Source organism: Lissotriton vulgaris, chromosome 11 (genome assembly GCF_964263255.1).
Source record: "Lissotriton vulgaris chromosome 11, aLisVul1.2, whole genome shotgun sequence".
Classification (NCBI taxonomy): domain Eukaryota; kingdom Metazoa; phylum Chordata; class Amphibia; order Caudata; family Salamandridae; genus Lissotriton; species Lissotriton vulgaris.
Genome location: NC_141699.1, coordinates 1,076,859,266 through 1,076,876,568, shown reverse-complemented (window position 1 = coordinate 1,076,876,568; position 17,303 = coordinate 1,076,859,266). Strand labels below are relative to the sequence as shown.

The 17,303-nt window shown below is 40.1% G+C and overlaps 1 protein-coding gene across 1 annotated transcript in view; it reads left to right on the top strand.

The window, feature by feature from the left end:
• The window catches only part of CHRNG (cholinergic receptor nicotinic gamma subunit), a 92,874-nt gene that overhangs the window by 59,575 nt on the left and 15,996 nt on the right, over positions 1–17,303 (top strand). Inside the window, exons 5-8 of the mRNA XM_086944546.1 lie at positions 1,017–1,172; positions 3,162–3,259; positions 9,577–9,777; positions 10,474–10,588. Coding sequence (XP_086800672.1) covers positions 1,017–1,172; positions 3,162–3,259; positions 9,577–9,777; positions 10,474–10,588 — 570 coding nt within the window. The remainder of the gene's footprint in view (positions 1–1,016; positions 1,173–3,161; positions 3,260–9,576; positions 9,778–10,473; positions 10,589–17,303) is intronic.

The following is a 17,303-nucleotide window of genomic DNA, read 5'->3' as shown; positions in this document are numbered from 1 at the left end:
ACTTAATCAGTAACCCATCTGACTTATAATTTAAAGTTTGTCTACATATGTCAGTGTGGCGCAAGAGAAACATTTATCCATGTTCAGCCATGAATCATACACAATTCCTTATATTCTTTCTATTTTTTTAATTTATTGACATATTTACAAAAAGATTTTTGTATTAAAATATATTTAAGCTTTATAGAAAAGTAGCTAACGTATATATTAATAGGACATCTTTTTGTATATATGTAAATAAAGTAAATAAAATAGAAGGAATATAAGAAATTATAATATGATTCATAGTTGAACATTGTTGAATATTTTTCTTGCTCCCCACTGACATGTGTAGTAAAAAGGAGTGTACATATGCTTCAGATATAAGAGTTCATAAAAATCCTGCCCTTCTTCAATCTAGCAATATAAAAATATAGCTGATTTGTGAACAGTTGTATTTCAGTCCTGTAAAGGAAACAGAAATGTTAAGGCTGTTACAGCACATTGATCTCTGATTTATCTTTATCCTGCTACTTGCTCAGGGAGCATCCATGGAAGTTGGTTGCAAAACATTTTGTCTCCTGTTATATGTGCAATGGATGCTATAATAGTACTGGAAATCTCAGTCTGGGATGTTCAGTGGCATCTTATAAACATCACCACAACTTGAGCCCAATAATTATGAGCCTCCTTAGCTACAATGCAATAGAAGTTCACAGCCCAAACACACCACACAGGCCTTCACATTCATCTATAAAGTCGTTGCAAGTCCTGATTTGTACTAATCTTTAGATATTTTCTAATTTTATTTTTATTATCCTTCTCCACATTTTCCAATAGGTTCTCTCAATAGAGTCAAAGAAGATTTGGGCAAAACTAAAGGCAAAATTAAAATGAAAAATGGCCAAGTTTGAACTATCAGTGGGAAGCAAATGGGATATGTAGAATGATTAGGAACACAAATGTCCATGTAGTAATAACATTGTAGATGAAAATCTGTTTGGTATCTCACTTCCTTTCATGTCACTCTCTTGCAGCATTGATGGCACATTTGAAATAACTTTCTACTGCAACACCCTTGTGTCCAATACTGGCTGGGTCTATTGGCTTCCTCCCGCCATCTACCGAAGCTCCTGTTCCATTGAGGTCACCTATTTTCCATTTGACTGGCAGAACTGCACCATGGTGTTCCGGTAAGCCTCATACATCAACAAGAGAGTGAGTGCAATCTTTAATTAGAGGCCATATTGGGATACCCAGAATAACACGGTATGATGTCCCACAAAGAGACAAAGAGGGGAATTCTTCTTCTCCAATCTGAGGGGTTTCTATGTCAGTGAAGGAAAACCCTTATCCACCTGGTTGGCATGCTTCATCGTCAGGTTTTACACATGTTAGACATGCAAAAAATTCTGCTTTTCCCAATGGGCTCCGATACAGTGAGCTCTTGATGGGGATCTATTTTAAAATGATTTCCAAAGTTTCTGGAAAATGCTACAGCTATGGGACTCTGGGCACTAAGGGTCTCTATTGACCCTATTGTCCTATCATCTGGTCAGATGTTTCTGCCTGCCCAAAAGTGGTCAGTGGCTTTAATCAGGACTAAAAGGCAGGCCCATGTTTTAAACGTATTCGCCAAAGCTAACTAAAGCTAGCTCTTTGTAAGAAGATGGTTGTCCATGTAGAAAAAATGAGACTTTTTTTAACAAAAAGTTATGCTAATCCACCCTTTCAACATTTCTTTAACTTCTCAACAAGGAACAAAATCTGATGATGAAGAATGCCACTCAGATGGGTATGGGTTTTGCTTCCTTAGTATAAGAACCCTCAGACTTGGGAAGAAAACGTTTACCTCACAATCTCTTTGTAGAACATCCCACAGTATTTTGTGAATGTGAAAACTCTAAAAGAGTAGTCCACACTCTCCAAGACATTCATTCCTCACTTGTTTTAACGCAGGGCCCAGTGCTCTCTCTAAGTTCTTACCACCCCTCCACCCCACACTTCCCGGTTGAGCACCGGTTCTGCCCACTCATCCCACTCTGTTCTCTTTCTTTTCATGACTCCTGCAGCTACAGAGTTCTTCTTGGCTGTTTGCTGTCTGTTTTGTCCTTCTGCACACTTTATATATTTTTATTCTACCATTCTGATGTGGCCATCGTCTATGTTGGAACAGTAAAGTAAAAAAGCCAAAATGCCCACCCCCGCTCCAGGATGCTTGCTTCTGCATGTATTATGCCCACTTCTACTCCTGATTACAGAACAGCCATCTTGAAATGGTACGAAAACCAGTGGCTGTTACTCAGTCTTTTGCTGTCGAATCTGCACTATCACCCCCCCCCCCATGCATGTCTATTTGAATTATAGTAACCCTAACACAATGGCCCCAATTCTGAGTGCGGTGGAGTGAAATGACCTGATAAAATTAGCTCCATCTAATTCAGAGTGGGTAGGTTTTCCTCACCCAGTGTAGGATGACCATGCTCGCTTTTTTTTTGTCTATAATTCAGACTGGAATAATCCCATGTGATTTTCAATGCCACAGGAAAGGCTACTCCAATCCTTTTTTATTTGTTGAAGAGAGGGAACACCATAAACTCATTGAAGGTTGGAAAGTTTTCATAACAACGTGCATGTTAGGGTGTCTGTGCTGTGCTGATGTCAAGACCATTTGGCACCAAAGAGTGGTCTTTCACACATCTGTTGTTGCTACAGTACCTGAATACCATTGGTTGTTTGCCAGACTTGACTTGATCACCGACTCTCTCGACCAAAGATCGTAACTTCAAAACTTGGCCTAATGAAGTTCTTCCTGTGACTCCAGGGCAGAGAAAGACTTGTGAGCGGATTTGTTGATTCAGCTATGGACCACTCAAGGATGCTCAATTTTTGTTTTTGGGCTCTTCTTCTACCCAAATCTCCTATGGACTAACATGGTATCTATGCCCTGAAAATGCTGGCCTTAAACTTAGCCCCCTTAACATGCTGCCTCCTAGTTTCCAACGTGAGTCCTGAATATAATGCAACAGAATGCCTTCCCGTAAGATATTCCACTCTCGAAGCATGGTCGTGTCAGATACCAATGTACACAATGGCAATGAAAGGGGCATGCATTTGAGACATATGTTCAATTGTATCGTAAAATTGGATTTTCTTAAGCAGTGTTCACCTTCAATATTTAGGTCCCAGACGTACAGTGCCAAAGAAATCAAGATGATGCTGACTGTGGTGGAGGGCACCACCATTGAGTGGATTGAGATTGACCCAGAAGCATTCACAGGTGAGGCTATGTGATTTCTCTTCCCATCCTGTGCTTAGATGTAGACGTGAATATTCTATACCTGACTCAGATGCCTATGGATCCCTATCTTATTTGATGGTAAAGTACTTTGATTTATCATCATGGATTTACTGCTTTTGTTGATGATGCTCATGACAAAGAGAACCTAAAGGAAATAGTCTTACTCTGAATGTTCTTAGTATCATACAAACAGGCCATCTGATATTTTGTTTTGTAGGGGATAATTAGATTCTTCTCAATGCAGGAAGTGATGTTTTCCCCAATTTATCATAATTGTCTGTCATGGAGTTCTAGACAATGGTTCCATGACCATTTGACAGTAAGACTGCAAGCAAGTGGATCTTTGATCAAAGTGATAGCAAGACCTAGTAGAAGTGATTATTTATCCTAGCATCCTCACCTAACCACATGGTGGGACCCAAGTCTCCTTAGTCCCTAACTCCCTAAATGGCCTAAATCAAGAGCTCTTAGAAAAGAGATACAGAGAAAACTCGACTTTTACTTTTCAATTGGTTGGAAGGGGTTTCAAAGAGATGTTAGCATTGTACCCAAACAAATGGTGAGCATAAACGAATCACCTATCAAGTACATGTAGTGTTTCCATGCTACTAAGTGAGTAATCTGATGATGAGTTGACTGAGCATTACAAGTGTCAGCTGGGTGCATGCATTGATATTTAAAGTCTTGGGTCAATTGGGTGTCCCTCTTCACAGAAAACGTATTTGAGTGTCAACAAAATATGTAACATGGGCTGAAATTATTATTTTAATAAATATCTGGGTGAATGTGCAGTTGTGTGAGTGCATGAGTGTGTGTGTATGTGCATGTGTGTGTGATAATCATAATATAGGGATAACAGGAAAATTATAATTAGGGTTGCTGAAATCAGATTTTGATTACCCTAAACGTAGATACCAAGGAGAAGTTTTGATTTTGGGGGTAGACCTTAATTTAAGAAGAGAGCCCTTTGAGTCTGACTCAGTTAAGCACAAACTGTTGCTGAAATAATATATAACGTTTCCTTTTCAAAATTTGCTCTAACATCAAATGCTACACATGGGTCATCCTTTGACACAGCAAAACAGAGTGTGACTAAATGGCAGGTTACAACAGAATTATCCCTTAAGAGGAACCTTGGGTGTTATTTAAGGATTGAAGTTTGTACTCCATTTCGCTAGGGTAGCAGCAGTATATACTCCATGGGTTAGTTTGTTGGACCTCGTACTCCAACACAAACTTAGTGGAGTACCATCTGCCAACCTGATGGCCTGACCGGTGTATATAGAGATGAGGTTCCATTGTGTTTCCTGCAGGCGATGGCCCCTTTAGCTCCACAAATGGAAACCTTTGATGGCCCAACTGATTTTGTTCCATAAGTCTAGGTACCTCAGACCATCCTCTCTATTTAGGGCGGATATTCTGACAAACTATTTTCCTTTTCGGCATCGCCAGAAAAAGCCTGGTGATTCCAAAAATAAAAATAAAAAATGACCACCACACTCTATCAGGGTGTCAGGGCCATTAGTTTGTTTTTGAAAGACAAAATGGTTTTCTGAGCAACTGTCTGATGAAACATGGCGGCTGTGGAAGTGGTTCCTTTGAAGGCACAGAGATCTTTTACATACAAGTGGAGATCTTTAAATATGGCAGGCTGTAGTCCATTAGGGCTGTGACCTCCTCTTCCCTGGTGTAAGGCAGTAGGGACTTTCAACCCTTAAATAACCCCCATAATCATTTGGAAACATAGGCTATATATGTATGTATCTGTGAAACAACTTAGTAACAAAAGTGATCTCTCTGCACTTCAATTCAACTATGGGCGATAGAATCCTCTTAACTTTAAAAGCATACTAATAGCTTCACTTAGTTTCCCCCGGTGGTTGTGGGCTCTCATAGACACATTTAATCTTGAGTTCCTATCTGATATACAACAATTAAATCCATCAAAGGAATTTTTTTTTTTAAGTGTTATGATTTGGCATGACATGGAAAATGTGAAGGAAAGGACACTGTCTAATGTAATTGGTAGTGGAAATGATGGCTGGAAGCAATTTTTAAAATCTAAGGGGGTCATTAGGATGGCGGGCGGACTTTGCCCGCCCGCCATCCTAGCGGGGTTCGGGACCGCCCGCCATAAGGGCGGGGTTCCCGGGGGTGGTATTAGGATGTGCCCACCACAGTAAGGGGCACATGTTGTATTTTTAGCATTGTGGCAGATGGTGCTCTCTGCACCGCCCACCACAATGCTAAAAATACTGTACATCATTTGCATTTACAAAGCCGCAGGCACCGCGCGGTGCCTGCTGCTTTTTGAATGCAAATGAAGGTGGTACCACAGGTACCCCCCCTGTGCTCACACCCCTGCTCACCTTCACTCTTGGGGCCCGCACGGGGCCCCCAGAGTGAAGTATGCCTGCCTTTCTGTGGCGGCATTGCCGCCATGGAAAGGCATTGCCTATTGGCCATCCTAATATGACTGGCGGTGTCTGATAGACACCGCCACCATATTATTCCTTTTCCGCCCCGGCCGCAAGGCGACCGGGGCGGAAAAGCGGCGGACGGTCTTTCCGTCCCTCGAGGTCCCCCCCGCAATACTAATATGGCAGGGGAAAAACAAGAGATGATGGCGGGCGGAGGCGTAAGTTCTAGGCAGAGGCGGAGGGGCAATCCGCCCGCCATCATACTGGGCCCCTAAATATTCAAATAATAAGCAATAGTTTGACAAAGACAGGAAGGTGCCTCATTGAAACAGTTTTTGAGAAAGCCCCTAAATGGGATAGTTCAAATGACACAACTGGAACAAAAATTATTCGCTTATACATGCACAATCAGATTTCATGTTGCTAAATTTAGATAATGCAGACAAAAATGCTTCAATCTGCTGGCAAGGTTTGAAAGGTGGAGACTCTGAGACTGGAGAGATCTCTCCTGACCACGTGTTCAGTTAATGGCTTATTATATTAGCTGCAATGATTTAGAATTGGTAAATTCCCAAGAAGTTAAATGCATGCTTTGTAAGTTTGGAGTAAATTAAGCATAAAGTAAGACATGGCAAAATGCAGCACACATAGGAAAAGCAAAAACAAGGAGAAATAAAAGTATTTCTCCTTGTTGCGCCATTCTAACTCCTGCCGTTGCTTGGCATAAGTTTTTGGTACTGCCTCAGATTTACTCCTTGTTAATCAGGGGCAGCGTCAAAAAGCAATGGGTGTTGCGGTGGAACAGCCCACTGAAACACCCATTGCACGCCCCTATCACACAGACAAATGCGTGAAAGGGTAAAATTTTTAAAAACGGACGTTAAGCCACAAAAGGTGGCTTAACGCCACTTTGTAAATATGGTGCAGGGCAATGAGCCACCGGAACGTCAAAAAAGTGACGTTCCGGTGGAGCAATCCCCTTGTAAATATGCCCCTAACTGTGACTCTTTATGCTCTTCCTCAAGCTTTAACCCCCTGGCTGCGGCCGGAATTCCGCTCCTGTGCGGGACATTCCGATCGCAGGCGTGGTCATAACGGCTCCTGGCCATCATCAGCACACGCCCACCGTAACTCATGACGGCCGGGAGCAGTCATCAGCACCGAACGGGTTAAACATGGTACTTGATGGCAGCTGAGAGAGAAGATCCTCTTTGTTTTACAAGTGGTTGTATTAGGTAAATAGTGGGAATGAGTGAGGGCTGCAATTGCAATTGGGTTTGCCTCATTGAAGCTGTACTGCACCACCTTGAATATCTGTTGCAAAACAAATGAATTTGTAGTTTCTCTACAGCAATAGATAGCCATACAGGTGCAGGAGTATTCTTTTTGAAATGTATTTGAAGCAATTTAGTCAATTTAGTCAAGGGTGGTACGTGCACACCAATGTTCAAAGGGTAGGAGTTGACTTCAATAGATTAAACAGTTTGTGTGCAGATCGCTCTCTGGTCCTTGAGCATCCTAATATATCTTATGAAGCGCCCCCCAGGGGAGACCTCCCCTCGGTGCACTGCTTATTCTCCAAATGTGTGGAGTGATCCCGCTCAATAACTCTTTAGAGCATATGTAGTCCAATAGTTGCATTTATTGTTTATTTTTTCATAAATTATTTTCATATATCAATTGTAGACACATGAACTGTGCTATTAGTTCAGCGGATATAGATTTGTAGCATGGGTTGGCATGAACATTGAGGTGCCAATTGATCAATCCCAATGCATTTCGGGCTCTATGGGCCCTTCATCAGGGGAATATTCAAAATCTTTTGGTTAGTAATCAACATTCCTCCAGGAATCCATGGTTGGAAAATAGACTGGAAAGTGCTTAAAGGGAATAGTATAAATGAAAACAACTGAATATTACAATATTGGTCAATGCAGTTACATTCAACTAAAAAAAGAGAAATGGTTTATTACATGTTGGTACAAAGTTACACCCTGAACTAAACTGCACGAAAAATAAATATTAAAAATGACCAGGGCAGTCAGCTGAAATTCACTGCAAGCCCTTGTAAATGTTGAAATTGAGGGATGCAACAAGTTTCTGGAAGTGGATACCAGCTGCAGAAAAATATATGTTTAACCTGGAGGCGATCTGGATGCTTGCATCCTGTGTCTCGAAATGTACCTGATCAGACATTTGTTGGTGCACAGATATTTTGACATACCTACCCAAGTTTGTAATTCACATATGTGTTGTGCAGAGGTTGCTCGCTTCATGGCTCTAACATCTTTGCGGTCGGCGGTTCTGACTGCCGGATTATGATGCGACCGAACAATGTTCGGTCGAAGTCCCATTATTCCCTATAGGAGCTCATGTTCCGCCCGACAACTGGCAGTAACACAGGCTCCAATTGGGAAATAGGGTGTTTGCTGAAAACTGTGCACCCTGTTGCAGGCAACCCTTAGTGCCTGCCACACAGTGCAGGGTTTTACAGCGGGGGCACCAAGGTACCCCCTCAGCCATCAACCTTAGGCCGCTCACCCTAGGGGGCCCTGCCAGGGGGGATCGCAAAGTCACTCTCCGACAGCCTTTTCGTGTAGGACAGGCCGACGCTGAAAGGCTGTTGGAATTCAACATCATAATCCAGAGTGCGGAAGAGCTGCCCATAGGGGCGTACGACGTAGTTCCGACTGACAGGACTACTCTGCAAGTCGCTCAGAACCGATTCGGAATAACTGCGCAGTTTACATTCCGACCGCAAACATCATATTCGGTTGGTTGGAAGGTAATTAAGGGCTCCGACGCGGTCGAGGAGATTCCGACTGTCGGGAGGAAACTTTCTGCCTGACATTATAATGAGCCCCCTAGTGTGAACATCAACCAATGTAAACATGTATAAAGACTTACCAGTATTTGCTTATACATTCTGAAAACCTGGAAAACTGATGTCCCCTACCTCTCATCCGCTAATGATGCAAGCCATCCTATTGTCTTTTAAACATCCAGCATGCTCAGGAGGCCTGCATGTGACAGCATATAATCCCAACTACTATTCACAGCAGCCTGCCCACCTCTCGGGCTTTGGTTTGCACACCACAATAAAAACAAATATCTCCAATGAAACCCACTAAAGGAAAGCTAACGTGAAGGTGGGATGGATGTCCAACCAAGTCCTTCACACATTAGCATTTGCAAAGCAAGCCTTGAAGCTGGTGGACAGCCAACTATTTTTATCTCATTCTTATAGGAAGAAAAGAAAGAGACTAGCACGTAGGAGAATAAAAATAATAAACTTTAATACTAAGCACAAGAATGAGAAGCATACTGAATATTGAACATGACAAGCTGACTTTAAAGGGAACTCATTGAGGTTTCCTCAACCTACTGTAAAACTGAATAATGTTCGGTAGCTGTGGGCAGGGGTCACTATATCATCAGCGGAATATCAATCTACAAAAATATTAAATACACACGTTTTAATACTACTATATTGTAGGGGTTCATAATATGGAATTAAGAATAGTAAATATATATTTCCCTATATGAATTAAATTTGTTGAGATAGTGGTAGTCAATGTAGACGATTTACTATTTTTGTAGATTGATGTAAATATTGCTCAATATTCCGACATCCAACCATTCAGTATAGCAGCGCTACTTATCTTATTTCACCACTAAAACAATCTACATGATAACACTTTAATTGATCAATCATTTATATAGGGACATGATCAGCACTTATCAACAAATGTATTTATCGTGAATTAATTTATCCCCTGAACTGGTAGTCCCATGTGTACCCAAATGGTTTTGTCCTTATTTTTTTGGTTATCCTGTACTTATGCTCTCTCATATTCTTGTATTTGACTCTCACAGAGAACGGGGAGTGGGCGATCAAGCACCGTCCGGCCAAGGAAATCATCAATGATAACTTCTCCCCTGATGATCTGGAATACCAGGAGATCGTATTCTTCCTCATCATCCAGAGGAAGCCACTTTTCTACATCATTAATATGATTGTTCCTTGTGTGCTACTTTCCTCGGTTGGTGTCCTGGTGTACTTCCTGCCAGCAAAAGGTATTTTGAGTCTTATGCCCTTTGAATAGGCATTGTAAATGGGTCTATTTCTATATCCCCTGCCAGGTAATGGCGCATTGAGATTGGAGGTGTGATGGTGGGATGTGCATTCAGTTCCATACAACATCTCCCACCTCCAGCTACATTATTACATGTTGGGGTTGGGCCATGGGATGGAATGTACATCTATGTCCAGTACATTTTATGCCAGATAAAGTTGCAATGGGTGTTATGGGAGTGATGGTGTAGGGTTGGAGTATTATCTTTTTCCTATAGATCCGTTGCCAGATAAAGGTGCATTGCGTCCTTTACTGTGCATATGGTGGTGTGGAATGGAATGTGAATCCACTTTGCACACGTTCCATGAGTGTCAAAGCTATATTGATGCTTATTGGGGGGTTGGTGTGCACATAAACATTGCAATTTCCATGTAGCCCCCTTTTTACTAAATATGTAAAGATATTCAAGTCAGTGGATGTGTAGTAAAAATGTATCATAGTTAAGGTGTTGTTACTTCTAAATAAGGCATGTGTGCCACGTGCAAAATCATGTTATTGTTAAGCGAATAGGAATCTCTCAGCTCTTCTGCTTGGTAACAGAGTTGAGGCACAACACAACCAGTATATCATATGAAAGATCTTAGAAATAATTGCATTCATGGAGACACAAGAATCACGTTCCTTTCTCCACTAACAGCTGGAGGTCAGAAATGTACCGTCTCCATCAACATTCTTCTAGCACAGACTGTTTTCCTTTTCCTAATCGCACAGAAGGTTCCAGAAACGTCACAGGCCGTACCGCTCATCGTAAAGTAAGACTTACCTTTACATTTTGCTTGTTCTACCTGTCAGGAATTCCTCCAGGGGAAAAAAGTATATCCTTTCAAGCCACTCCCAGGAACCTTATCATGAAATTTCAAGAATGCTTGTGAAGAAATCCGCTACTACATCAGTGTCCAGCGTAGGGCCAGGAGGGCTGGATCCATGCCAGATTTATATGATATTCACGTAAAATAAATTCATTTTTGGGATATCCTCATTAGATAAATGTACATACAAATATTCTAAATGGACCTTATTTACCTAGTAGGTGGTTATGCTGAAAATATGGCATACTATACCCTGCCCTCCAGACCAGTGTTGTAACCAAAGCTAATTTTATTGATTGAAAATGTGTGCAATTTTAGCCAACATTCAAATTTACATATTTTATACATTCCTTCCGGCAAGTCCTCAAATACTGGGTGTTATGGGTTTAGGCATGAACACCCAGTGAAAAATAGAAACATCTAGAAACACAGCAAATTTGTGTATGTTCCATGGAAATACCCAAATAAATGAAAAATGTGTGCTATTGAACTGTTGTCCTTTGTTAGACTTAACTTTTCAGGAATACCAATTGTGGAAAAGATTGTTTATAAAATTGGAATAAAAGAGCCTGCCAATGGCCTGGGATATGTATGGAGAATATGGTTTCTCAACACAGCTAGATTTGTCATATGACACGTATCAACTAAGATAGTGTAACATGTCATTGGAGTACAGACAAGGGGGTAGATATACAACCATTTTGTGTTGGGTTTGCGTTACAAAAGTGACGCAAACCAGCACAATTTTTTTTTTCTAATTTACTTTCTAGTATAAAACTTGTTTGCGCTGGAAAGTAGCCTAAAAGTAATGCAAAGCAACGTGAATCACTGCTTTGCATTACTTAGCAGCAAGGGTGCGTTACATGGGTGGTATATGTGCGATCCCATGTGGCCACCTATGCTTTTTTGACGCTAAACCCTATCTACTAACTATAGCAGGCAGTGTTTTGCACCAAAGATTAACACCATTTGAAAGTAAGCCTTAAAAGGAGAAATGTTTTTATTTCTCCTTTCTTTTCAACTGACTTTGCATGCGAGCTGTACTGTGCAGCACACATACAAAGCAGAAGAAAGTTTTTAATTAAGACTAAGTATTGTATTTTGTACCGTAAGGGTACCTTTCCAGTACTAAACCTGTGCTAGATTCACGGACACACCCTTGCACTATGGTGTAAAGGGGCGTGCGTGTCACTGGACAGTAAAAACCTTTGCCGGTGCTAGGTAGATGGGGGAGAGTGCCATATCACGGTATACAGACATAATATCGGCAACAAAAATATCGAGGTAGGTAAATATCAAGTTTAAAATATCGAGTAGACAGAATATAGATAAGACAGAATATAGACTACAAAAATATCGAATAGAAGGACAATAATATCGAATCAAAAATATAGAATGGACAGAATATAGAAAACAGAAATATTGAGGGACAGAATATAGACAACAACAAGATAGATGGATAGAATATAGACAACAAAAATATCGAATTTTAGGTAAGTAAGTCAATTTATGGTATTTAATTTTTGCGTAATATAATTCTGGAGTGGGTTGTGGGTTTATAGGGGAATAGGGTGGGAAGTAATTTAATTATAATTAATCAAATATTTTAATTTATTGGTATTTATGTACAATTAATTGTTAATTAATTATTAATTGGCAATTAATTAAAATATAATTGGTAATTCATTTTTATCAATTGATTAATTGATAATTATGTGAATTTTATTTATTTATTTTCTGGAGCGGGTTGTGGGTTTATAGGGGAATAGGGTGGGAAGTAATTTAATTATAATTAATTAAATATTTTAATTTATTGTTTTTTATGTACAATTAATTGTTAATTAATTATTAATTGGCAATTAATAAAATATAATTGGGAATTATTTTTATTAATTGATTAATTGATAATTATTTGAATTATATTTATTTATTTTCTGGAGCGGGTTGTGGGTTTATAGGGGAATAGGGTGGGAAGTAGTTTAATTATAATTAATTAAATATAAAAATGTATTTGTATTTATTCACAATTAATTGTTAATTATTTTTTAATTGGCAATTAATTAAAATATAATAGGTAATTATTTTTTAAGAATTGATAATTATGTTAATTTTATTCATTTATTTTCTGGAGTGGGTTGTGAGTTTATAGGGGAATAGGGTGGGAAGTACTTCAATTATAAGTAATTAAATACATTTTTTTTTATTGGTATTTATTTAGAATTAATTGTAATTTAATTTTTAATTGGTAATTAATTAAATTTTAATTGGTAATTAATTTTTATTAATTGATTGATTGATAAATATGTTAATTTTATGTATTTAATTTTTGTAGTGGGTTGTGGGTTTATAGGGGAATTGGGTGGGAAGTCATTTAATTGTAATTAATTACCTTTATTAATATATGAATTGGTATTTATTTAGAATTAATTGTTAATTATTTTTAAATGTTTTAATAATTTATTGTTATTTGTAAATATGTTGTATTAACAGGTAATTATTGTTTAGTAATTAAATTAATGTTATTATTTTAAATTGAATAATTATTATAATATCTTAAATTGGGAATTAATTTTAATTATTTTGTAATTGGTATTAATATTTAATTTATTTTTAAATACATATGAAGTATTTACTTTCCCTACTGTTGCACTCACTGGAGTGGGAATAGTAATTTTTCCCCTACGCTATCCAACGCTTACCCTACTGTTGCACTCTCTGGAGTGGGAATAGTAATTTTTACTCCTATGCTATACAACGCTTTCCCTACTGTTGCACTTTCTGGAGTGGGAATAGTAATTTTTACCCCTACACTATCCAACGCTTTCACTACTGTTGCACTCACTGGAGTGGGAATAGTAATTAAAATTTCTATGCTATCCAACGCTTACCCTACTGTTGCACTCTTTGGAGCGGGAATAGTAACTTTTACCCCTACGCTATCCAACACTTTCCCTACTGTTGCACTCTCTGGAGTGGGAATAGTAATTTTGACCCCTACGCTATCCAACGCTTTCCTTATTGTTGCACTCTCTGGAGTGGGAATAGTAATGTTTACCCCTATGCTATCCAACGCTTTCCCTACTGTTGCACTCGCTGGAGTGGGAATAGTAATTTTTACCTCTACGCTATCCAATGCTTACCTTACTGTTGCACTCTCTGGAGTGGGAATAGTAATTTTTACCCCTACGCTATCCAACACTTTCCCTATTGGTTCACTCACTGGAGTGGGAATAGTAAATATTACCTCTATGCTATCCAATGTTTACCGTACTGTTGCACTCTCTGGAGTGGGAATAGTAATTTTTACCCCTACGCTATCCAACGCTTTCCCTACGGTTGCACTTTCTGGAGTGGGAATAGTAATTTTTACCTATACGCTATCCAACGCTTTCCCTACTGTTGCACTCTTTCGAGTGGGAATAGTAATTTTTACCCCTACGCTATCCAACACTTTCCCTACTGTTGCACTCACTGGAGTGGGAACAGTAATTTTTACCTCTACGCTATCCAACGTTTACCCTACTGTTGCACTCTCTGGAGTGGGAATAGTAATTTTTACTCCCACGCTATCCAACGTTTTCCCTACTGTTGCACTCTCTGGAGTGGGAATAGTAATTTTTACCCCTACGCTATCCAACGCTTACCCTACTGTTGCATTCTCTGGAGTGGGGATAGTAATTTTTACCCTCTTGCTATCCAACGCTTTCGCTACTGTTGCACTCACTGGAGTGGGAATAGTAATTTTTACCCCTACGCTATCCAACGCTTTCCCTAATGTTGCACTCATTGGAGTGGGAATAGTAATTTTTACCCCTTCGCTATCCAAAGCTTTCCCTACTGTTGCACTCTCTGGAGTGGGAATAGTAATTTTTACCCCTACGCTATCCAACACTTTCCTTATTGTTGCACTCTCTGGAGTGGGAATAGTAATGTTTACCCCTACGCTATTCAACGCTTTCCCTACTGTTGCACTTTCTGGAGTGGGAATAGTAATTTTTACCCCAATGCTATCCAACGCTTTCCCTACTGTTGCACTCACTGGAGTGGGAACAGTAATTTTTACCTCTACACTATCCAACGTTTACCCTACTGTTGCACTCTCTGGCGTGGGAATAGTAATTTTTACTCCTACGCTATCCAACGTTTTCCCTACTGTTGCACTCTCTGGAGTGGAAATAGTTATTTTTACCCCTACGCTATCCAACGTTTACTCTACTGTTGCATTCTCTGGAGTGGGGATAGTAATTTTTACCCTCTTGCTATCCAACGCTTTCCCTACTGTTGCACTCACTGGAGTGGGAATAGTAATTTTTACCCCTACGCTATCCAACGCTTTCCCTACTGTTGCACTCATTTGGAGTGGGAATAGTAATTTTTACCCCTACGCTATCCAACGCTTTCCCTACTGTTGTACTCTCTGGAGTGGGAATAGTAATTTTTACCCCTAAGCTATCCAACGCTTTCCTTACTGTTGCACTCACTAGTGTGGGAATAGTAATTTTTACCCCTACGCTATCCAACGCTTTCCCTACTGTTGCACTTTCTGGAGTGGTAATAGTAAATTTAACCCTCTCGCTATCTTATGGTAAATATATTGTATAATTTTTTTTAAAACTATGGTTATATATATATATATATGTATTACAAAATGTTTAAATATTTTTTTATAATAATGATTTATTATTTTAATGGTTTTTAAGTATTTTAAGTATATTTAAGTTAGTTATATTTATTATTTTATTAATTTAAAATTACTTTTAACTATTTTAAAAATTCGATATTTTGACTGTCTATATTTTTGATTCGATATTTTTGTACTTACCTGTTTGAAGATAGGAAGTCGATATTTTGGCATTCTATATTTTTTACTCGATATTTTTGTAGGTCTATATTTTTGCAATCGATATTGTTTCAGTGATCCCCATTTCACTGTAGATAGGGCGCTCTTCTGCTCTCTCACTGTCAAGCAACACAGTGCAGCATTTGTGGTTGCGGCGCTGTGTTGTGTGACAATTTTGTAAATCTGGGCCTTGATATGTTTCCATCTTTCCTTACAATTCCTCAAACAAATTGCTGTAATCCATCAACACAAATATAGTCAAAACAACATCAAAACATTACAGACAAAGGTTCAATTGATCACACATGGGCGCCGATTCCGATCCGGTAAAAAAAATCCCCCGTACGATTCGTATTCGTAGCCGTTTCCGTACGACTCGTAAACACACCGTACGACCCGACGAGTACGATCCGGACCGGGTGATCAGAACGCTATTCGTACGGGCCGCGTCAGGTAAGGGCGATTCGTACGGAAAAGCGCACAATCACATACACACCGTACGGCGCGTACCCCCCATGATCGCAGGGGTACGTCACGTACCCCTGCGATCATGGGGGGGTACGCGCCGTACACCCAGCGTACATGGGGTACGCAACGTACACCCATCGTACATGGGGTACGCAACGTACACCCATCGTACATGGGGTACGCAACGTACACCCAGTGTACATGGGGTACGCAACGTACACCCAGCGTACATGGGGTACGCAACGTACGATGGGTGTACGTTGCGTACTCCATGTACGATGGGTGTACGTTGCGTACCCCATGTACGATGGGTGTACGTTGCGTACCCCATGTACGACGGGTGTACGTTGCGTACCCCATGTACGCTGGGTGTACGGCGCGTACCCCCCATGATCGCAGGGGTACGTGACGTACCCCGGCGATCATGGGGGGTACGCGGCATCCCCGGGGGGGGGGCGTTCCGTACTTGTTTCGGCGCGAACTATGCGTTTACGGCTGTTTCCAGCTCCCGTAAAAAAAAGGGGCGTACGGTGCGTACCTGACACGATTCGTACTTGCTGGGTCGTAAAAACCAGCCGCGAAGCGTAGCGATGTCACGTACAGCGGGTTCCGAGTGAGACTCGTACGGATAATTTAGTCGTACGGAGTCCTGTACGACTCGTACGGTCTTTGGCTCCTGGTACGAATCGTACTTCGTTGTACGTACGGGGACGTTTACGGGTACGATTCGTACGGGGAAAATTGCTCCGTATGACGATTCGGAGCGCATTTTACCAGATCGGAATCGAGCCCATAGTATTACTGCCGTAATGCATTTATTTCTTTAGGATGGGTTTATCAGAACTCATTCTGTAAGATGTTTTAGTTCATAATAATTAGCACGATCATTGTGATGGAATTTCAGGACACATGTGGTGTCCACAAATGTTGGCTGTCTGTAGTACACCCAGAGTAGTTCAATGAATTCAAGCAAGGCGATAAAGGCATACAAGTCCACATTCCTTAGTGCCTGCTTGCTGTCTTCCTGAATTTCTTTCATTTTTTCCAGTTTATAGAACACCTGACAAGGGAAGGTCAACATGTTTCAGCCAATTAGTTCAAAGTCTCCTCATGACATACCAAGGATTTGCACTAGTTGCTGAACTACAAGCAATTACTGTCTTTATCTGCAAAAAATCCTACAGCTGAACCACATGCAACCACAACTCAATAAAAAATACCCTCTGATACCTGCACTGCAAATCAGGAAAGAAAGTGAAATATAAGTGCAACTCAAATATATATAAACAAAATATAACAAAAATATATTATATAAATATATACAAAGGAACAAATTAAAATAGATATATA